Source organism: Macaca thibetana, chromosome 10 (genome assembly GCF_024542745.1).
Source record: "Macaca thibetana thibetana isolate TM-01 chromosome 10, ASM2454274v1, whole genome shotgun sequence".
NCBI lineage: Eukaryota > Metazoa > Chordata > Mammalia > Primates > Cercopithecidae > Macaca > Macaca thibetana.
Genome location: NC_065587.1, coordinates 57,594,916 through 57,619,388, shown reverse-complemented (window position 1 = coordinate 57,619,388; position 24,473 = coordinate 57,594,916). Strand labels below are relative to the sequence as shown.

Here is a 24,473-nt window from a genome sequence, read left to right as displayed (position 1 = left end):
GCAGGCATGTCTGAACCATATGTGAAGAACAGTGATAGGTTGTGGGCAACTGTTTTTGAGGAGAACTTGGAGGGGAAAAGGAGCCTATCAGAGAAAAGGGTGAGTAGGATGAAGGATATCCGGAAATTATGCCATGTGAAAAATAAAAGAAGTAATAGCATGTTAGTTATCAATGAGAAATAACTTGAATGGCCAGAGGAAGATAGTTGGCACTGCCTTATTTTCTCTGAAAGGCTAACACAGGAAAGAAAGTTTTGATTTGTTCAAATCAATACAAGTGGCTACAAGGGGAGAGTCAAGGAGACAGAATTTGGCTTTATATGGGAAAAAAAGTTTTAATAATTTTACCTGCTCCACAAAGGAATTAACTCCCTTTCACTCCAGCAATTTGCACTGATCAAGCTGGAGCAATATAATGTGTTGCTAAGGATGCTTTATTGGAGATTTTTGTTTTGGCTTCCGGTCTAGACTAGATGACACTTCAAAGTCCATCCTACTCTATGATGCTATAGTTCTATAATATTGCTGTATCCAAAACAAATGGTTACAACATGGTCTAATTCATAAGAGACAGGTGTTGTGAATTAGGCACCAAAGACAGTGTGCCAGGACAAATGGGACTACTCTTGTTATCTGTAAGAAAGCATCCGTGGGTAAATGTGAGATTACTAATTGGAACAAAATTCCCAACGCAAGTGCCTGTGAACAACTCATGCTTCATGAAAATGCCTGCAAGAACTCTGAGCACCATGTCTTATAAGGCACGCCACACTTGAACTCTGCATGGTATTCACATGGCTGGATTAAAATACTCCACATTCACAGATCAACAAAGAGTCTACAAAATGTGTTTATCCTCATGCTAATAATAGTAAACATTTAATGACTTCCACATTCCTAATGTGAAACCTAAGGATTCATTATTTGATACATTATTTCACTTATTTATTTTTGTTCTTTCCCCCACTAGAATGAAAACACCATGAGATCAGGGATCTTTGCTTGACTCACTGCTGCATTCTCAGCACTCAGAAAAAAGCCTTTTTTGACATATTGCATGTGCTTGACAGATGTTTCCTTAATTAATCCATCATATCTAATTATTTTAGTAGTTTACTGAAAGTCACACAGCTACTAGGGTTTTGTACCTAGGCAGTTTGATAGTAAAGGTTGAATTCATAGCCACTCTGTTAAGCTGACAAACCATCCTTAATATCCGTAGAACAAAGATGTCCAGACCTCAGAATTCTCCTACGCCGCCGTGACTAAAACTTGCAGGTAGAGTAGGGAGCAATAAAATTTGTTCACAGTAAATTATTCCACCTGGCTCACAACCATCCCGCAACAAATGCCCATTACTGCTTTCCTTTCACTTGAGTTTAATATAACTCTATGTCATCCTTTGTCTCTAATCTTTTAGTGATGCAAATATGGGTAATTCTGATTTTTTTTCTTTTTGACCTAAGCTGTTTTTTTTTTTCTTTCACAATGGAACAAAACAACACTTTCCCCTCCACCCCCATATCAAATCTAGTGCTTTCATCTTCTGGCTTTTTTTTAGTTCTGATTTTCATGTTTACTTATAGTTTTCTTAATTTTCTCCATTTTTCTTTGTTGACTGTTGTTTCTCAACTTTTTGAGTATAGATTGGAGAGCTGACTTTGTTTAAAAGAACTATACTTTTTAGAGCTGCTTGGAGAGCGAAGCTGGAAAGACGTGGGGGTGCTTATCCCTGCGTGGAAACGCTTGCCAGTGCTTTCTCATTTGGACCCAGACTCCGGATCGGGAGCAGTCTTATAGCTGAATCAGCTACCAAGAGAAGCTCTAAAGCAAGAAGAGAAAAGCACTTCGATTTGGGACATTTATTTGCACCTGGTAATGGGGAATGGGCTATCAGACCAGACTTCTATCCTGTCCAACCTGCCTTCATTTCAGTCCCTCCACATTGTTATTCTGGGTTTGGACTGTGCTGGAAAGACAACTGTCTTATACAGGCTGCAGTTCAATGAATTTGTAAATACCATACCTACCAAAGGATTTAACACTGAGAAAATTAAGGTAACCTTGGGAAATTCTAAAACAGTCACGTTTCACTTCTGGGACGTAGGTGGTCAGGAGAAGTTAAGGCCACTGTGGAAGTCATATACCAGATGCACAGCTGGCATTGTATTTGTTGTGGACTCTGTTGATGTCGAAAGGATGGAGGAAGCCAAAACTGAACTTCACAAAATAACTAGGATATCAGAAAATCAAGGAGTCCCTGTACTTATAGTTGCTAACAAACAAGACTTGAGGAACTCATTGTCTCTTTCAGAAATTGAGAAATTGTTAGCAATGGGTGAACTGAGCTTATCAACTCCTTGGCATTTGCAGCCTACCTGTGCAATCATAGGAGATGGCCTAAAGGAAGGACTTGAGAAACTACATGATATGATCATTAAAAGAAGAAAAATGTTGCGGCAACAGAAAAAGAAAAGATGAATATCAATACCCATTATATCTGTGTGGAGTAGGTTTTCTCTGGTCTGATTTTGACAAATAGAAGAGTGTCTACAACCTGGTTTGCCTGTCTGCCCTCCTGGATGCTATTAAAGCTTTGTTTTGTTGAACAAAAAAAAAAAAAAAAAAAAAAAGAACTATACTTTTTAATGTTCTCAGTATCAGAAATAAAACAGTAATTATATATTCCCTCTTGTCTGACATGAGAAAATGAGCACATTTTTATTTACATTCATCCATCTTCCAACTTTGTTTTTGTTGACAAAATAGTGAATTATAGATCCAGATAGATTAGAATAGAAATGTTAATTTTTTACATTATGCATCTTTGCCTTAAATAGTTACGTTTTACATTAACCTTCCATTTTGTAACACATTTAGAGCCATTACTGGGCATTAATGCTATATTTAATTAGTTTTATGCTCACTGTGGGTCTTCTTATTCCACATTTCTCAATTCTTGATTTCTTTATTTTGACTCACTGCTCAGTCAATTGCTCTGTGATTTATTAGGAGCAGGGAACGTGGGAGCCACTGGATACTAAGAATGTCTTTCTGATGTATTTGCACAAGAACAACAACTTGGCTGATAAGGAATTTGTGGATTATAACACTTTCTCCTCAAAAATCCTCCAGGCTTAACATCATTGTCTGCTGCCCTTTATGATATGGAAAAATCTGAGAGGGACCAGGCAGAGATTTGTTAGACTGAGAATGGCTGTTCTGCTTCAATGACCCTTTCACCCAACTCTTTTCAGTAAAATTTAATACTAAAGACAGTCATTTGAAACAGTGTGTAGTTCTTCCTTTGCCAGAAAAATACAGCCTTCTGAGTGCCCAGCTCCCGCTACTCTTCCCCACTCTGTTCCTGTGAGGTCAGCTGCACCCGCAAGACATGTGGCATAAGAACTCATGCAATTCCATTCCTGCCTGCATTTCGTTACTGGGAATCTTAGTTCCAAAGCAAGCGTACATATGCCTGGTGTGTAATAGAAGGCACAGGTAATTAAATGGCCTTGTTCATCTCCGAAGCAGTGTCAAAACTGCTTCTTAGATGAGGCAGTTTCAGAGTGAGATACTTTTTTTTTTCTCTATGGCAAATCCCTGTGTCTTGAAGAGAGAGGTCTCTGATAGGATGTTTGGGGAGCAAACTGTCGGAGGCATTTGAACCTGAGCAACTCCATCTTAAATAGGACCTAGGTAAAATGAGGCTGAGACCTACTAGACTGCATTCCCAGATGGTTAAGGCATTCTAACTCACAGGATGAGCTAGGAAGTCAGTACAAGATACAGGCCATAAAGACCTTGCTGATAAAAACAGCTTGCAGTAAATAAGCTTGCCAAAACTATAGACAAAAACAGCTGATAAAAACAGTTTGCAGTAAAGAACCCACCAAAACTAAGATGGCCATGAGAGTGACGTCTGGTAGACCTCACTGCGACACTCCCACCACCATCAGGACAGTTAACAAATGCCATGGCAATGTCAGGAAGTTACCCTATATGGTCTAAAAAGGGGAGGTAGGAATAATCCACCCCTTGTTTAGCATACCAAGGAATAGCCATAAAAATGGACAACGAGCAGCCCTCAGGGATGCTCTATGAAGTAGCCATTCTTTTGCTCCTTTACTTTCTTAATAAACTTGCTTTCACTTTACTGTATGGACTTGCCCTGAATTCTTTCTCACACGAGATCCAAGAACCCTCTCTTGGAGTCTGGATCAGGACCCCTTTCCTGTAACAAAACCTCTGTGGTTGGCGCAGGGCCAACCACTCTTATGGTGGGGACATTCCTTCTGATATGCATTTGCTAGTTTCCTAGGTTCTATAGGCATGCTCTATTTTTAGGTTTTTTGAGTATCTTAGTGGGAAGAATAAAGTAAAACTACTTCTTTCCCTTCTCATCATGGAAACTCAACCGCACCTTTTGATATGTGACAAGAGCAGGGAAGGCCACACCTTCTTAGAGGGTTGTGCTGAACTGATACCGGCCAGCATGGGATGCTGAGAACCGAGAACAAGAGGAGCCCCAGATACTTCTGCCAATTTTTATGTCTTCCCGCTCAATACATCAGAGTGCTTCATGCAGTGGGAAGACCAGATGGACAGGTGGAAGGCAGTCTGGCAGCTTCTCTTTGTAGTCTTATGCTCTCTGTGAGGAGTGTTGCTTGAACCAGTAATAAATGCAGAACTGAAATACCACAGTGGAATTTAAATGGGTGTGTGGACATTCTAAATGTTAATTAGTTCCTCAATCCAGGTTTCTCACCAAGCACTGACTGCCATTGACAGATTAAACTCTCCATCTTGGCCACCCAGAGCCTGCACAGGCTGTTCCCACACACTTCACCAAATCTTGCTTCTGTCTCAGGCTTCCCTTCTCCAGCAAGCTTCTCAGTTCTCCATGTTATACAATGCATAACGAGGCACATGACAGACTCCCTTACATTTCTATAAGCTCTTAGAGGGCACATACCACATAACCTTAATATGAACTATAGGGTTTAGCATTTGTCAGTGTTTGTTAGATGTTTGTTAAAAGAAATATAACCACATTGAGGCCAGGTGTGGTGGCTCACGCCTGTAATCCCAACACTTTGGGAGGCTGAGGTGGGCGGAACATGAGGTCAGGAGATCAAGACCATCCTGGCTAACATGGTAAAACCCTGTCTTACCAAAAATATAAAAAATTAGCCGGGTGTGGTGGTGGGCACCTATAGTACCAGCTACTCAGGAGGCTGAGGCAGGAGAATGGTGTGAACCCAGGAGGTGGAGCTTGCAGTGAGCCAAGATCGCGCCACTGCACTGCAGCCTGCCAGCCTAGGCGACAGAGTGAGACTCTGTCTCAAAAAAAAAAAAAAAAAAAAAAAAAAAAGAGAGAAAAGAAAAGAAATATGACCACCTGGATGGAAAATACAAGCTTGTGTAATAAAAGAGGCTAAAGATATTTAGCTTGCAGAAAAGACAATCATATGGGCACATTTGTATAGAGAAGAAAAGGGTATTAGAAAAGATCTTATGTAACTGAAAGACTATAAACCAAGAAGGTGGTTGCACTGGTTTTGTAGGATGCTAAGAGCGTGAATCAAGAACAATGGGTAGAAACTTCAATAGGAAATATTTCAGTAAGTACACTAAAAAGCCTCCTTAGAGACACAGCCCACTCCCTACTCCAGAAAACACTAAAGCTACCTCAGAGATAAATGAGTTCTCTGTCATTTGAAGTATTCAAGAATAAGCACTAATGCCAGTTAACTAGTGTTGCAGTATGGATAGAACCATTGTTTTGTGTGTGTTTGGGATTGTTGAATGACCTTTGATATCCTTTCCAGCCCTGTGATTTTCTGTATGACTGGCGCCAATCCTTGACCAAAGAAATATTTGACACAAAAATGATTACCTTGTCTTTGGAGAAACACTATTTTCTAATGTGACCAATGGCAATGACAAAGGGGGTATTAATCACTGATCAATTAAACCATCCTTAGTGCATTCCTAGATAACAAATTGACAGATATTATTATTATATATGAAGAAATTAAGGCTCAGAGAGGTCATGTTATTTCCTCAAGTAAAGCACTATGTCTATACTCTAATACAGGAGTGTGCAAAGGTTTTTTGTAAAAAGCCATATAATAAATATCCTAGGCTTTGTGGGGCATATAACCTGTGTTACAACCAGCTTTACTGTTAAGCATCAAAATAGCCATAGACAGTGTGTAAATGAACAGGCATAGCTGTATTTTTTTTTTTTTTAAATTAAAGGCATGAGGTTGGATTTGGCCTAGGGGCCTTAGTTTTTCAGTCTCCATTTAGAGCCCTGCTGACTTATCATACGAGAATGAGAAAATGCAAACAAGATAAGGAATGGCCTCCATGTGGCCATACTTACTCCATTGGCTTTGCTGAGTGCCTGGAAGTAGATGCTGTAGCTTTTCAGGGGAGAGAGAGGAGGGTTCCAGTAGCCATTGTATGTCTTATTGTCACCCACTGTAAATGGCTGGGTGACAGGCAGGTTGGCAGGCTTCAACTCAGCAGCAAAGTAGTGTAGAGAATCGAGGCTGGAGGCATTCCGATAGCTCACAGGCACCGAAAAGCACTCAATAATGTCAGCTGCCCTCCGTGACTTCTGTGGTCGCTCCTCCTTGACAACCAGCTGATAAACACTGGACCGGAAAGAGGGGACACAGATGGATGAGCAACTCTCTGGAAGAATGAGCTTGTTAGCTCTAATGGTATCAACCCAACTTCTCCTGTGTGGAAACATTGCTTCTGTCTACAACAAAACTTTTGTCCTGAGCATCAGATTTTCAAACCTACCACGTTGTAGAACTTTACCTCCACTTAGCTGTCTCAAAGCCAGCTCACACTAGACACATCTAAAACTCAACTCAGCCCCAACCCCTACAAACCTGTCTGCTCCTCCTTTTACATGTCTTTTCTTAGTAAATGGTAGCACCATCTGACAAGTGGCCAGAACCTGAATCTAGGGCTCATCCTCAGTTCTTAACTCGTTAATTCTCACTTCTTATCTTAATCAACAGTCTTACAGAAGTCTGTTGATTTGGCTTCTGTATGTTTGCATCTGCCCCACTTCTGTTTTCTCCTTCCACTGATAATGCCTTAGTTGGGCACTTTCCCACTTCTTACCCAGATTCAACCAGTCTCTTTGCCTCTAATGCACTTGATTTATTAATCAGTCATCCTAATCATATGGCTTCCTAATCATATAGCTCTTCAAACACTTTCTTAGGCCTTCCATTGTACAAATTATACAATCTAAACTCCTCATCTTGGCATTTGAAGCCCTCTGTGCCTGTCTTCTGTCTTCCATTTAGGTGTCCTCATGGTGTTCCCATCTTCTAGCTACTCCAGATCCCATGCTATTGCACAGATATATTTTGGATCTCACCTCATGCATTACTGACTTATGCTTACTCTACCTGAAATGCCCTGCATCCTGGCCACCTCTGGTTTCCTCCAAAGGCTGAGCATGTCTTTCACTTCCTCTATGAAGCCTGTCCAGATATGTCCAGTCTGGATCAATCACCTCCCTCTTTAGTTCCCCTAGAGCTCACCTAATCTCCATCTGCTTTGTTTTCCAATATCATGAGATGGGACTACTCTTGCACTGGCTAGACTGTGACCTTTTACGGAGTAGGCATTGTGGCTTACTTATCACTGCATCATTCTCCACCCCTGCCCCACACTGCCCAGCAGGATGCCTGCCACCCAACAAGTGATCAATGAATGCTTGTTCAAATGAATTAAATTGGATTGAATTAAAACTGAAAGCAAACATGAAACCAAATCTGCCTGGATGCAGAAACCCTAATCAGATAAACAGCGATTCCCTTGAGTTCCTGTCTAGTGATCGCATATTGTTCCCTTCAACTTAGGAGGATGTAAGAAGATGCTAGTGTGTGAATAGAGATGACTGATCCTTTATTGAATATCAACTGACACCCAATGTTAGACTCTCTTTGTAAAAGTTATTTTAAGGTTAGTAAGTTGGATAACATTGTTCAATCTCTTTGAATGCCCCACAGTTTACATCTCTCTGGAATAAATGCTCTTCTTTTAGAAGAGCTTTATTGCACGGATCTCTGGGACTCATGATCTAAAATAAAAGATCGATTGCCCATGAGTACCCACTGGAGACTTCTGTGAATTAATGAGGTGGCTGCAGTAGGGGGCCCCAAACCAATCATTTAAACAGGGCATAGTGAACCAGCACATGGTTTACGAAAAATGAAACGTGTTGCAGGCTACCATCCTTCAATCAGATCATCCATCTAAAGACACTTGACTAAGGAGTACAACTTGGGAGATGACAGACACAGGACTATTTCATTAAGGAAAAAAGGCTATGGAGGACTGCCCTAAGAAAATGTGACACACTCAATATGGCAAGTTTTCTCTCCAATTTTCTTGAGTATGGGAATTTTCAGGCATGTGAAAAGGAATGGTTGGGCATATGAGTATATGCCACACTTAGATGAGTGCAGGCAAAATAGCTCAATTACCATGCCTGTTGTACATACACATCTGAGTAAGAACCTGACAATTCAGAGTGCATGTGAGTGACATGTGAGTGGAGTGGATGTGGACAATCTCTCAAGGCATGCACGCTACATCTGAGGGTGTACCATTTCCAAGTGAGGATCTGTATTGCCTGGGCGTCTAACTCCAAATGAGTGAATATAACATTTAGATGAATGGATGAATGTGGTTAACCTGAGTGTTTAGACTTCTAAATAAGTGTGTGTAACATCTGAGAATGTTTTAACCACCCAAAGTGTGTGTGGGTATGTACCATCTATGCCATAATGCCTGTTGAAGTCAATAAATGTTTAAATTAAATTATGATTTCAGCAATCACTTCCTCCTCAACTCTGGGGTCCTTCTCAATTGTACAATTCCTATGTTTATCAGGACAGCTAAGCTCAAAGCAGTCACTGAAAAATAGCACAAGGACCTAATACCCAAACCTAGAGGTTGCAGGGCAGAAGTGGAGGGGTGTTTGTAACAGAGTTTTCAGGACCTGCAATGCTTTATAAATGACAATATATTGAGGTAAATCTTAGAATCTGGCTTGAATTTTAATAGTAGCTCGACCAGTTGAGAGTCCATTACTCGTGGGACTCTGATCTGTGAGGGAAAGGGCAAACACAAGAGAGCTTCATGAAGCAGACAACCTCTTGGGCTCTCCTGATGAAGCTAACAACAGCACCTAAGAACACTGCATTGGATTTGGGAGCAGGCAACCAACGCAGCCCTCATAGCCTCTAGAGCAGATTAGAAGGAACCAACAGCCTCATCCCCAGGACCAGGAGTTGGAAAGAGCTGGGAGTCCCTGCTTTCCTCTGAGGGCCAGCCTATCCCTACTCACCATTTGGATTGATCATATCTACATAACAAGGCCTTTATCTTGGTTTCTCAGATAGACTTCCCATTCTACCTTAAATCCTTCTGTCATCTTTCCCCTCTAAATTGAGACCCCCCGAAGCCTTGGGAGCTTCCCTGGGACTGAATCGCCCTCCGAGAATCACTTCCTATTGCCTCTGGCCCTCCTGTGATGGGATGGATCAAGAGGGGCCACATGGCTGGCCTCATTTACTGTCCACGACTAGCAGAAGATTCCATAGTTGTGGCCAAGCAAGAAGACGGGTTCTTACTGGGCTCTGAAAATTCAAATGCTGCCAAGATCTATTAGACAGAGCCATAATATCTCTGTGAGGGTCAGCCTGTATATCCCCATCAGCTCTTTCTCCCCACCAATCTGATTACTGAAGATCCACTTGTCAATTCAACCAAGGTCAACAGCCAGATTACATATGAGGAGCTGAGGCTGAGAGGTCAAGTGATTCATGAGGTCAAACTGCAGCAAAAGTAGAAACCCAGACTTTTCATTCATAGTTGAGTATCCTTTCTTTTTTTTTTTTTTTTTTTTTTTTTTTTTTTTTGCTATTTTCTTCTCTTCCTACAAACCAATAAAATGTATAAAGGCCTTCCAAGCATTTTTTTCTAACTTGGCATCCCAAACTGCTTAGCTCTACCCCAACCAACTCCATATGAAATTACAAAGAATAGCTAAGGGTATTTTTTTGGTTTAAACTGTGCAGTCAACATATGGTTCACATACGATTGTGATTATTGTGCCAAAATATACCCAGCACCTCCTTCGGGCCCATGCATTCGCAGCCTGTCCATTCAAAAGCAAACCTGCAATGCAGCCAGAAAAACTTAAATCATTTTGTTAGATAAATCTGTTTGCCAATGGATCCAGCCTCTCTCAAAGACCACAGAACTCTGATTGAAGAGGGGGAGAAGAAACAGTGCTCACAAGTTGTATAACCTTCCTTTCCTGACACTTTTTAGGAAAGGGTGGGGGAAAGAAACAACAAACTGAGTATTATTTTTATTTCTTGTAGTAGCTTCATTCTCATTCTCTTGAGAATACATTTATCTAAGAGCATGTTCTTTTCAGCTTGCTGGTAATGATAAAATCATATCCAAATGCGAATGACCTCCCTTTTGGGGTCATATCTCTAGCTCAAAAGCAGTGGTTGCAATAAACTATTCAGAATCATTTTTAAAGAGAGGGGATTTTTTTAGTAGGAAAAATCCCAATAACATGAGAAAAAAACAACTTAAGACACTCACTGTACAACACATAGCATTTACTCATACACTTTCTCCTCTTGTGACACCCTCTCTCTTTCTCCTAATGAGAAGATGGGCATTTATGACTTTTTTTCCCATTACTTATCCCAAGGATCTCTTATTGCAAGGATCTAAGAGCTATACTGTGCCCCCAACTCATTTCATTCACTCTAAGGTGATTTCTGTAAGGTCAAGGAGGGTTTGTACTGTCACTTTCAGCATCTCCTGCTGTCCATCCAAGGCAAAAACCTGCAGAACCTTTCTACAGGCTCTGGAAAACCCTGCTGCTGGACATTCTTCCTCCCTCTGGTCCCTAAGCTAATGGTTTAAATGGTGGCTTGAGATTCTCGGACCAGATTCCACTGAGGGGGCCCAGGGACCTATCAGAGCATCCTTCCATTAGTAACAGTTCCTGTGGCCCTCTTTCTAGATCTAGAGAAGTCTCTAGCCAGGAGCTGTGTCCTCTCAGAAGGTTGGAGTCAGATGAGAGAGAGAGTAGATGCTCTAGCTCACAGGTAGAGCTTGCCCAACTTCAGAAAGATGCATATTTTAGTCCACTTTCTCCCAGAATGAAGCATGTCTGAGTTCAGGTTCTTCCAGAAACAGACCCCGAGCCAAGGTTTCACTGCAAATGATGTATTGAGGAAGTAGTCCCAGAAGAAACTAGTAAAGGAGTGAGAGAAAATGGGAGGAAGTGAAGCAAGGGTATGATATCAGGCAAAGTCCCAGTCTTAGCCTGATCCCATAGGGAGCTCTGGAGCATAAATTATACCCCCAGAGTTTGTCTCATCTCAAGCCACAGGCTTTTGAACCTCCAGTGCTGGTCAGTGATTGGTTATGGCTGAGTCAGAGAGACATAAACTCTAAGGCACTCCTAATTCTGTGTGAGGAGGATCAGACAAGGCAGCTCTGGCATCTTAATGGCAACATCCCACAGCAGGTCACACCTGGAAACCATTTACATCAAGGCACATGCAGCTGGGAGATGGGCACATGGCATAAAAGGGGAGGTGATAGGGTTTGGGTGGCCACCAAGAGCGGCTCTGACAGGGCAGTTTTGGACAATAACCATATGAGACTTGTGAAAAAGATCAGAGACCTATTTTATCAAGGTATTTTTCAACCTTTGTTTCCAGCACTGCTCAGCTGAGAGACATGGTAATCTCTAACCAATCCTAGTAGCTTCTCCATCACTGATTTCTTCAAGTGAGGGCAGTGAACAGTCATCTCAGAATCTCAGCGGAGGGTTGCTCAAGATCAATAGTTCTCAACTGTGGCTGCATATTATAACTACCCAGAGGACTTTAAGAACGTTTATTCCTTGGGTCTAGTACAGATCAGCTGAATAGGAATCTCTAGGGGTGGGACCCTAGCATCAGTACTTTTCAGAAAAGCTCTCTAGATAGTTAAACGTGCAGCTATGAAATCATAAGCCTAGGTGATTCTGATGTTTATACCCTTGCCCCGATGTTTATTCTGATATTTATACCTGTAGAGCCAACAGGGACATTCCCCTCCAGTATTCTCAGTCCCTTGGAAGACACTGATTTGAGTCATTCCAAATTCACCAAAGCATTAATACATAATTACCAGTATTCTGAGTCATTGTACACCATATCTCCTGATTTATTTCTTCTACAGCTTTGATCATAATTGAAATGTGTCTTCTTTAATTATTTGTTTACTGGCTTTACTGCTTGCCCCCAAATAGGCTGCCAACCTCATGAGGTCTGAGATCTTGCCATCTAGTTCATGGCTTCTAATACCATACTAGACACACAATGGTTTTTCACTAAGTATTTCTTAAAAAAAGAATTTAAAAAATTACAAAATAAAGTTTAAGTGCACATCACATCAATTCTCACCACACGTCTCAATGTCTTTCTATATGCTGTTCCATCTGCCCACGAATGCCTTTTTTTCTTCTTCTCCATCTTGAGAACTCCTCATCCAATCCAGATCCAGATCAAACATCACACTTTCTCTCTTGACTTGCAAACCAGAGCTGGTTTCTCTCTCTTCTGTTCTCACAGCTCTTCATCTACACCTCTATCATAGCTCCCACTGCTGTGTACTGCAATGATGCCTCCGCTCTCCAGGAAATATTTATTGCATACCTACCACTTACTCGGCAATATGCTAAACTTATTCTATTTATTATCTCATTTGACCTTTATAACAGTTCTAAGAGGCAGATACTATTATCATCATTTGACAAAATAAGACAACCAAACCACGGAGAGGCTCGAAATCTTTTCCAGGGTCATGCTGTTATCTGATTGCTAGAGCTAAGATTTGAACCCAGGTAGTTTGACTCCTGAACCCTCATTCTTAACCACAAGGGTATACTGCTTTCTACCACACAGAAGGTTAAGCAATCACCTTTATTTTACTCCAGTAAATACTTTTTAAAAAAATTTCTATATTAAGGAAGATATAATAACACTTTATAAAATTTTAAAAATGAAGAAAAAGGAAAAAAGTGTTTCCCTAATTGAACAATCATAATGTGATCATCAATGAAATGTTGGTGACTCTTTTGCCATTCTTTTCTTCTGCAAGAGCAACCTCTGATGTAATACTGAAAATCAATAGAAGAAATCTTTTTGCTTATAGATTTTCATCTTACAGTCAACTTGGTTGGTTTGCACACACAATTTTAATATTATATACAAAGGGCTCCCAATACCATATATCTTCAGCTATTCCAGGATGTCTAATGATTTAGCAAATTTGTTAACTAAGAAGCCCTTAATATTGACATTGCTGAGAATAATCAAACGTATAAGAACTTGCCTCAAGCACACTGACTGAGAATTACACGGTTTCCATATACCTCTTCCTTCAAAGGTTACTTGATTAAGTGATCTATAGGAACATGTAGGTCTTGGCTGTTCATGGCCATGACAGGGAGCCACAGGAACATGGGTAAATGCATTCCTTATTGAGGCTTGGCTAACTTTGTTGTCTGTCATGTGCTGTCTCTCATGTGACAAGGTTAATGCCATTTCCCAAGATAGTAGGAAGCTGCTTTGTCTTTATATTTTTCTAGATTACCTCCGCACCCTGTGCTGACCAGAAGAGCTATGGGGAAAGGTCCCGCCTAGTAAAAACTGGCATTAGAGTTGACTCGGATACAGATAGTGATGCCTCTAGCCATCAGAAATGGTTAATCAACAGTAAGTAAAATCTGTTTAGCAAAGCAAAGATTTATGTAACACATCTTTAGTGGATTTTAATAAAGCTGATTAAAACACAAAATTAGCATGCACAAACTCAGTTTGTAATCCAGGATCTGCTAATGCCTAGCTACTCGTATGACCTTGGGCAAGACACTTAATCTTGCAAGAGTATACAATTATTGTCCCTTTTAATCCGTTTCTCGGTTTATGTGTCCATCTCCCATCTTTTTTTTTTTTTTTTTTTTTTTTTTTTAGTTATTATAGTTACACAGTTAAAACTTATTTCCATAGGTTATGGGGGAACAGGTGGTGTTTGGTTACATGAGTAAGTTCTTTAGTGGTGATTTGTGAGATTTTGGTGCACCCATCACCCGAGCAGTATACACTGAACCCCATTTGTAGTGAGGGACATCTCCCATCTTCTATGTGCTTTGTTGTGAATAGGGGCATCCAAGACTTCTTCAGAGGGCTGTCTTAAAACTATTGAAGACTTCTTTGCTGGTGAACAGGGCATGAGATTGTAAATCTTGGTCTCCCCTAACTCATACCCATATCTGATGACAGGCTAGCATTTTCCAGTGACTGCCCTAGGTAGAAGTGGAAAAATCCTGCTCCTCTGCCTCAGGGAGAACAGGTTCAAGGTGCAATTCACTCTACATAGGCTCACACATTGGTTTGGCTTTTTTTTTTTTTTTTTTAAATTTATTTATTATTATTATACTTTAAGTTGTAGGGTACATGTGCATAACGTGCAGGTTTGTTACATATGTATACTTGTGCCATGTTGCTGTGCTGCACCCATCAACTCGTCATTTACATCAGGTATAACTCCCAATGCAATCCCTCCCCCCTCCCACCTCCCCATGATAGGCCCCGGTGTGTGATGTTCCCCTTCCTGAGTCCAAGTGATCTCATTGTTCAGTTCCCACCTATGAGTGAGAACATGCGGTGTTTGGTTTTCTGTTCTTGTGATAGTTTGCTAAGAATGATGGATTCCAGCTGCATCCAAGTCCCTACAAAGGACTCAAACTCATCCTTTTTTATGGCTGCATAGTATTCCATGGTGTATATGTGCCGCATTTTCTTAATCCAATCTGTCACTGATGGACATTTGGGTTGATTCCAAGTCTTTGCTATTGTGAATAGTGCTGCAATAAACATACGTGTGCATGTGTCTTTATAGCAGCATAATATTATGGTTTGGCTTCTTTATCTTCCCTTTCCTGCTTCCTTCTGTCTATTAGTGGTTTCTACTGAAAATGCTCCCTTAATAAATCACTTGTATTCAAATATTTAGCCCACAGGTCTGCTTCTGAGACAATTCAACCTAAAATAATCTCTATATGGCTCAATTTCCTCAGAGTTAAAAATTATGAGGTGGGCCTTGATGAATGGTGGAATGAGTAGCTTGGCACATGCTCTCCCCTAAAAGCAATAATTAAACTAGACAATATTGTCAATATCAACCATGTCAGGAGTTGCTGGAGAAAAATTTATAAATTTAAACACCTGTATTATAAGAGAAGAAAGATCGCAAATAAAAATGTAAGTTTCCGTCTTGAGAGTAGAAAAACAGGAGAAAAACTAATCCCCAACAAGAATAAAGAATAAAAGAATAAGAATAAAGATCAGAGTGGAAATCAGTATGATAAAGACCATAAAAACAAGAGTAAAAAATCAATTAAACAAAGTTTTTTGTTTATTTGTTTTTAAGATCAACACAATTGACAACTCTTTATCTATACTGACCAGAAGAAAAAGAGAGATGATATAAATTACCAAAATCAGAAGTAAAAGAGGGGACATCACTACTGACTCTACAGAAATCAAAACACTTTGAAGAGAATACTGTAAAAAAAAATTATGCTAAAGAACATGGACAATGTAGATGAAATAGATAACTTACAAAAACTAACTCATGAAAAAGAATAAAATTCCAATAGACTTAGAACAAGTAAAATAGTTAAATTAGTAATTACAATCCTTCCCACAAAGAAAAGCCCTGCCTATGTGGCATCACTGGTTAAGTCTATCAGATATTTAAAAGAGAAATAGTTCCAATTTTTCACAAACTTTTCCAGAAAACAGCAGAGGAGTGAAAGCATTTCAACTTATTCCATGGGGCCCTGATATCATAAATCAGAGAAACATATACAACAAAAGAAAATGATAGCACATTCACTCATGAATATAGACCCCAAAATGGTGAACCAAATACTAGCAAACTGAGTCTAGTAACATATAGATTATGTAAATAACTTAGTGAGATTTATCCCAGGAATACAGGTTGGTTTAATTTTCAAAAATCAATGAATGCCAATATTGCATATTAATAGAACAAAAATGGAAATCACATAATCATCTCAAAAGATGGGAAAAATCATTTGATAAAACACAATATATATTTAAGATAAAGGGTACTATAGAAAGGAAAATTGGGATAAAAAGGAACTTTCTGAACCTGACAAAGGCCATCCACACAATATATCAAACTAACATCATACTCAAGGGTAAATGACTGAATGCTTTCTCTCAAAATCAGGATCAAGACGAGGATGTCTGATTAACTTTACACTAGAGATACTAGCCAGTGAAACAAGAAAAAATTAATTAATGGCGCCCCAATTGGAAAGGAAGAAGTAAAACTTTTTATTTGCAGATATTATCATATATATATATATATACAATCAAAGGATTTTATACACACACTCACACACACACACTATGCCAACTAGAACAATAAACAATTTTCACAAAGTCATAGTATACAAGATCAATATAAAAATCAATTGTATTCTTATCATTAGCAAAGAGCAATCTACAAATGAAATTAAGCAAACAATTCCATTCACAATAGCATCAAAAATACTTAGAAACAAATTTAACATAACAAATGAAATATTTGTACATAGAAAAGTAAAACAAAATTGCTGAAATAAATTGAAGAAAATCTAAATAAAGAGAAAGACATTCCATGTTCATAGACTGGAATAATCAATATTGTTAGGATGGCAATTATCTACAAATCTGTCTATAGATTTAGCACAATCCTTGTCAGAATCCCAAGAGACTGCAAAAACAAGCTAATTATAAAGTGTATATGGAAATGCAAGGGCCCCTATTAGACAAAACAATTTTCAAAAACAAGAAAAAAGTTGCAGGACTTAGAGTTTCAGATTTCATAAATTTTAAAAATCTATACAGTCGCATGCTGGCAGAAGAATAAATCTATCGGTCAATGAAGGAGAATTGAGAATCCTGAAATAAACACCTACAGTTACGATCAATTGACTCCTAACAAGGTGCCAAGATGATTTAATGGTAACGTGATAGTCTTTTCAGCAAATGGTACCGGGTCAATTCAATATTCACATGTACAAATCTAAATTTAAACCTTCAAGAACAGAAAATGGATCATAATCCTAAATTTAAAAACTAAAACTATAAAACTAGTAGAAAACATAGAAGAAAATCTTTATGATCTTTGATTAGAAATAAAGCATATAGATACGACACTGAAAGCATGATTAGTGAGAAAAAAAGATTAAAATGGCAATAATGTTATCTTTTAATTGGGCTTCAAAAAATACTATTAAACAAATTAAAACAATTTCACATGCTGAGAGCAAATATTTCCAAATCATGTGTATACAAGACTTATACCCAACATGCATAATGACACATTACAGCTCAGTAATAAGATGAACTACCCAATTTTAAAATGGCAAAAGATTTGAGTAGACACTTCACCAGATATGAAATATAAATGGCTAATAAGCTAACAATAAGATGGTCAACATCATTACTCATTAAGGAAATATAAAATTAAAGCAACAATGAGAAACTATCACACACCCCTGCTATAATGGACATCAGACAAAAGACAGACAACCAGTGTTTGAAAGAATGTGGAAAAACTGGTACCATCATACCTTGCTGTTGGAAAGGTAAAATGGTAGTCACTCTGGGATACAGTTTGGTAGTTCCTTAAAAAGTTAAACATAAAACTACCATTCATCTAGTTATTCCTTTTCTACCTATCTACCCAAAAGAAATGAAGACATGTCCACACAAAAACCTGAATTAAACTGTTCATAGAAGCATTATGTATAATAGCCAAAACATAAAAACCAACCAAATGTTTATCAACCAATTGGTAAATGGGTAAACAATATGTGGTATATCTATGCAATAGAATATTATTCAGTAACAAAAGAAATAAACTACTACTACAATCTGCAGCATGAAGTTCCAAAACATTATGCTAAATGAGAGAAATAAGATGCAGAAGACTACGTATCATATGATTCTATTCATATTTATTAAGTATGGAGAAAAGGCAAGGTCACAGAGACAGAAATCAGATTAGTAATTGCCTGGGACTGGAAGTAGAAATAGGAATCAATTGCACATGGGCATAGGGGATTTTATGGCATGATGAAAATATTCTAAAATGGGATTGTAGTGATAGTTGCATGACCCTATACATTTACTAAAGAACTGTACACTTAAAATAGGTAAATTTATGGTATGTAAATTATACCTCAATAAAGCTGTTGAGAGAAACAGACCGAATAATCTTGAATGTCCTTTCACACTTCAAAAGTCTATGCTTTGGTATTTAAGTATGCACAAATTTTAATACAAAATGCTATGACAAACCATTGGTTTTATTGGACAAGATGGGCTAAGAAACAAGTGTGAGCTTTGTAATCCCCAAAAGAATCTAGCTTTGCAATTACATTCCCTGCTTAAAGGTCACTCAGAACCATGGAGCTGAAATTTACAATGATATGTCTTAGTTAGCCAACCTTTCTTCCAAGTCTCTGGGAATTCCCGTTTTTACTCACTATTTGCCTAGTCAAAATAGCTCTCAGAGGAGACAAGAAAATGGGAGGAGGTGTACATTTGGCAGATTAGTGTCAGAGTTAGTGCACATGCATCTCTGTTTTGCCTCTGACTAGTTTGGCGGCCTATTGCCCTATCTGTCTATCTTTCATACATTTATTCATCAGACATTTATTGAGTGATGATAGCTCAATAAATAAAGGTAGCAGGTTCAAATTTAAATGTAACCCGACCACTGGGTACTGGGTGCTTAGAGCTCAGAGTGGAGAAATAGATTATTAATTGTTCACCACAATCCAATGAAGTGAAGGCACCAAGAACTCTGCCAGGGAAGGATTCTGGGAAGGGAGGAGCCTACAGGGCAGTGCAAAGACTGAAATCACATGTCTAGGAAGTGCATTCTAGAAAGTGCTCTATGAAAGTTGGCTGGGACCTTCACAATTGCTGCATGCATTATTATTACAATGTTACTGAATTAGACACCAAAGAGTAGCTTTGTTTTTTATTTGGGCCCTTCTCCTATGATTGAATTGCATTTGATATATTTAATGAAGGTGAATTTTGTGTAGAAATTTAGAGGAAGAAAAATATGTTGTGTAAAGGAATCGTGAAAATCCAGTTGAAGAATCCAAGTAAGTTCTCCCTCAATCATGGCTCTTCTGTCTTTCAAAATACCATAGATTCAGTCCATAAGCAATTCCCACGGCTCCAGTTTCAACATACCGTATATTTAGAATATGACCGCTTCTCAACATCTTCATAGTTACAACCCTGGACTAAGCTTCTATCATCTCTTGATTGGATTACTGTAACAGCCTCCCAACTGGTCTCCCTGCTTTCACTTTTGCCCCTCAATATTTATTCTCAAAACAGCGGCTAGAATGACCCTTTAAAAACATGACTCAGCTCAAGACACCCCTCTACTCAAAGTCCCATTATGGTTCCCACCTTACTTAGAGTAAAATGCAACATCTTTACAATGTCTGCAAGTCTAACTCTTAAGAACTCTCTGATCTTACTCTTCTAATTCTTTTCCAGTTACACTGGCCTCTTTGCTATTCCTTGAACACCCCACACATGTTCCCATTTCAAGGCCCTTGCTCTTGCTATCCCCTTCCTTGAATGGTCTTCCCTTGCAGATATGCAACCCAAGGAAGGCTTACTTTTTCACGTCTGCCAGGGAAGTCTGTCCTGAACACTTCATTTAAAATGGCAACCTAAAGCCACAATATAGTCAATTATACTTTCCCTCTTAATTTTTATCTGGATCATTTATTATTATCTACCACACCTAACAGAGTAGGTCCTTTTAAGAGAGAACTGTAAGCAATGCAAATGTCAACCTAAAGCCACAATATAGTCAATTATACTTTCCCTCTTAATTTTTATCTGGATCATTTATTATTACCTACCATGCCTAACAGAGTAGGTCCTTTTAAGAGAGAACTGTAAGCACTGCAAATGTCAACCTTCCTTTGGGAAAAAGCAGCTGGATCAATATGGGGCCAGTCAGGCAATATTTGGGTAGATAACCTTGATTTGGTGACCTTTGCTAAAGCAAGGTGAAGGTTTTACACTCGCTGCTCTGTCTGCAATGCTGAGAAAGTCACTTTACCTCTAGAACATGCATCTAAAATGGAATAATTGTGACCAATGCAACAAGACACAAAACAGAAGAGACGTACATTTTAGAAAGGAAAGCAATTCATCATCATTTGCAGATAATATGACTAGAGCTAATATATCGAAGCAAATCAACTGAAAGACTTTTAAAATTAATAAAAGAATTCAGTAAAGTAGTTTTGTAGAAGACAGAGATAAATACACTGTACACCATGGAAAACAAGCTAGAAGATGTAATGAAAGAGTCTTTTAGAATAGAGTCCTTTAAAAATAGCTAAGGAAAACACAAATAAGAAATGTACAGGACTGACACTGGAAGGAAAATAAAACTCTACTGAATGATTTAAAAGACCATCTCCAGCCCCTAGCACACAGCCTGGTAGAGTGGGTGTTAAATAATTGTGCTGAACTGAAGATGAATAAATGGACAGAAATGCTGAAGTCCTGGAGGAAAGCATCATATATTGTAAAAATGTCAATTCTTGCCAAACTGATGTATTGTTTTCTTTGAGAAAAAGCAAATTGTATAAAACATGAACCAGTTAGGTGATATTTGTGAGCCCTAAAGATGTGGATGACCATAATTTGACAATTCCAGTAAGATTTGTTTTGTTCAAAATGGGAAATATAGTTAAGAACTTAAAAAAAACAACAACAAAGGAATGATGCTGTAAAACCACTACTGGGTAATAAGTTATATTATGAAGTTACAATGATTAAACTATGGGTACTAGAGTACGAGTTAAATAAAAATGGAATAGGTAGGGGTGTGTGTGTGTGTGTGTGTATGTGTGTATGACAGAGAGAAATAGATAATTGTATGTATAAAAATACGAGTAACATAAATTAATGAAAAATAAAATTATATCACTTAGTGTTTGAAAAATTCAATAATTACCAGAAGAAATCATCAAATTTAAGACCTTGCTACATATGAAAACCATACTATATTCCAGTAGTTCAGAATTAATTTATTTATTGAAAAATTTTAGTATGCCCTTGCCAACCAAATACAATGTGTGATCCTTGATTGGATCCTGGATTGAATTTTAAAAAGCTTTAAAGGACAATTAATTGGGAGAGTTGGGGAAATTTGAATATGACCTATATATTAGATACCAGCATTATGTCACTTTGAAATTTCCTTAGTGTGGTGATTGTTTTGTGACTATGTAACAGACTGACCTTTCCATAGGAGATAAAAACTAAAGGTTTTGAAGAGTCATGGTCACTACAAGTAACCCTCAAATGGTTTAATAACCATTTGAGAGACAAGAGAAAGAGAGAGAAGCCAAACATGGCAAAATGCTTACGACTGGCAAATCTATGGGAAGGATGTGTGGATGGTTATTGTATCATTCTTGCAATATCCTGTAGGTTTGAAATCAAAGAAAAAGATAATCTTGAGTGGAAAAGAATTGTTTAAGCTTAATAATAGAACAATTTACAAAAGACAAAAGGAAAATGACAGATTTGTCTATATGTAAATTTGAAATGTCTGAAAACAGAATAAAAAATAAGACAACCAATTAGAAAAGCTATTCCCAGAAAATATGACAGAGAAGGAAGCAATATTTTAATATTTTAAAAATCATATCAGGTATAGAGGATAAAAATGACAAAGGACACACATAAAAATCAATAAATTATCTGAATAAAGGTATAGGCTATATTCTGTATATATAATGGGACAGAACCAGAAATTGCTACATCAAAATTCTGCACAAATGAAAACCTCCAACTGGGGAAAATAAGAACTTACCTTATATGATGCCTTACAAGTAATTCTCATATCAAATAGAAAATCAAAACCACAATTTCCTACTCTTTAGAAACTATTACTGTGAGAACAATGATGTTTAATGCTTATGGGATAGGACCAAACCTGTTTTCAGCATCTGAAAAGCCTTTGTTATTAAACAAAAAAGAATGACAATAAATTAATTAAGCATTCCATAAAAAGAAAATTAGAATAAACAACACTAGAGCCAGATGGCTTTTCCAATGAGTTCTTTCAATCTTCCAGGAACTGATAATTCCCATGTCATAGAAACAATTACATCAGACAGAAAAAGGAAAAGCATCTCAAATTGCTACAAACTATTCCTCTAACATACTATTAAATTGGTGCTCCATAAGTGGATCATTTACTGCAGGTACACAAGATAGATTTAGTAATAGAAAATCTAGGAAAATATCACATAAATAAATCCAAATAGAAAAAAAAGTATGATCATATGAGTAGATACCAAAAAGGCACTTGATAAAATCACTCACTTTAGAAGAGTCATAAAGATAAACTATAGAACAGAAATATTTTTCCTTTTCAGATTTTAAAATACCTATTTCAAATCTACAACTAACATTATACGTAAGAGAAATTTGCTGGAGGTCTAGTGTTTGAGGTTGGAATTTAGACAAAAAGTTCAGCTATTAACATTAGTTGGCAACACTGCCCAGAAAGCTCTACCCAATGCAATAAAACATAAAACCAAAATAAGAGCTATTGCAACTGGAATAGCAGGACATAAAATTATCATTATTCATAGATGGTGTGATTATTAGCTGGTAAACCAAGATAATAAAACTTAATTAAACTCACAAGAGGTTTCAGCGAACGAGATGAGGAAAACACACACACCACACACACACTCTCTCACACACAGTTTCCCTCAATACCAGCAAAAACCAGTTAGCAAACACAATAGGGGACAGATAGCAGGAGACACCACAAGCTTAATGTTAGTAAGAAACAATTTTAACAAGGTAGCTATGGGTGGAATCTACATGACAGAGTCAATGCCTTTGTCCTGAGAAATAGTCAAGACTCAGATGAATGGATAGGCTTGCCCTCTTTCAGCATGGAAAAGCTCACGTTAATATATATCATCATTTTAGATTAAGCAATAGTCTTAATATAATTTAGGCCAATTCCATGGGGGATTGTTTAGAGAATATGATAAAGGGATTTAAAAATTCTTAGGGAAACATAAGTGGGTAAAAATAGCCAAGAACATTTTGAACAACAAGAAATAGGAAGACTAGATATTAAAATGTCTTGTAAAGCTATATTAAGATGGGTGGTACAGACACAGTGATCAACAGAGAGGCAGATCTAATGGAACAGTATAGATAAACCAAGAATATAGTGGCGCGTGCACGCGCGCGCGCACACACACACGTACGCAACATCACAGTTCAGTAAGACTGGAAGGAGTATTCAATAAATGGTGTGGAGAAAATCTGTCAACTACTTGGAGAAACAAAAGAATAAGCACTCCCCAAACATCATGAAAATGGTAATAGCTATCATGATAAGTGGCAAAAGAAGGATGCAACATTATCAGTGAAGATCAACATTACGTAAAGCCTATTTTTTTAATTTATTGAGTAAAAATGGAGAAAAGTTCCCAAATGTTAGTATTTTTTTCAATGTTCTTATCATTTCTATGTAAGCATGCATTATTTTGTGGTGAATCTAACTTAAACATCATTTAAAATAAAATGATAACACTGTATGAATTACCTCAGTATTGTGATAAGGATCAAAGATAGGACTTTGAAAATAATTTTTAATGTACTATGTTACAAAATAGCTATAGTATCATATTTTTAATTGATGGATGGATTTCTCCACATGAATGACATGGCATAATCTATACCTAATACTCTCTTCCCAGCTGGGCATTGTTGACTATTTAATATTTACTAAACAGATCCCATCCCTACTTAATTCCAGAAGTGCTATTTTCTAAGTTCATGTTGAAAAGTATAATTTCAATCAGTCAAGAACCCAGTAATGTATAAGATATTTGACTCAGCTTAAAATAACTGGCTTGGAGTTGTGGCTCATGCCTATAATCCCAGCACTTTGGGAGGCTGAGGTGGGTGGATCACCTGAGATCAGGAATTCAAGACCAGCCTCGCCAACATCGTGAAACCCCATCTCCATTAATAATACAAAAAAATTAGCTGGGCGTGATAGGGGCACATGTCTGCAGTTCCAGCTGCTTGGGAAGCTGAGGCAGCATAATCACTTGAACCTGGGAGGCAGAAGTTACAGTGAGCCAGGATCGCACCACTGCACTCCAGCCTGGGTGACAGAACGAGACTCCATCTCAAAAAAATAAAACAAATAAATAAATAAAATAAAAT

At 38.0% G+C, this 24,473-nt stretch overlaps 2 protein-coding genes across 6 annotated transcripts in view; one reads left to right on the top strand and one right to left on the bottom strand.

Annotated features, from left to right (window-relative positions):
• Positions 1-24,473, bottom strand: part of PTPRT (protein tyrosine phosphatase receptor type T) — an 820,910-nt gene that overhangs the window by 234,288 nt on the left and 562,149 nt on the right. For all 5 annotated transcript variants that reach the window (XM_050806436.1, XM_050806437.1, XM_050806434.1 and 2 more), the window contains exon 11: positions 6,392-6,665. In XM_050806436.1, coding sequence (XP_050662393.1) covers positions 6,392-6,665 — 274 coding nt within the window. The remainder of the gene's footprint in view (positions 1-6,391; positions 6,666-24,473) is intronic.
• Positions 1,688-2,619, top strand: LOC126963863 (ADP-ribosylation factor-like protein 4A). The gene has a single exon (XM_050806587.1). It carries the CDS (start codon positions 1,879-1,881, stop codon positions 2,479-2,481), a length of 603 nt encoding a protein of 200 aa, XP_050662544.1. The 5' UTR covers positions 1,688-1,878; the 3' UTR covers positions 2,482-2,619.

What these genes read in the sequence shown, in the direction of transcription:
- LOC126963863 (XM_050806587.1), top strand. Translation starts at nt 1,879, where the DNA reads ATGGGGAATGGGCTATCAGACCAGACTTCTATCCTGTCCAACCTGCCT.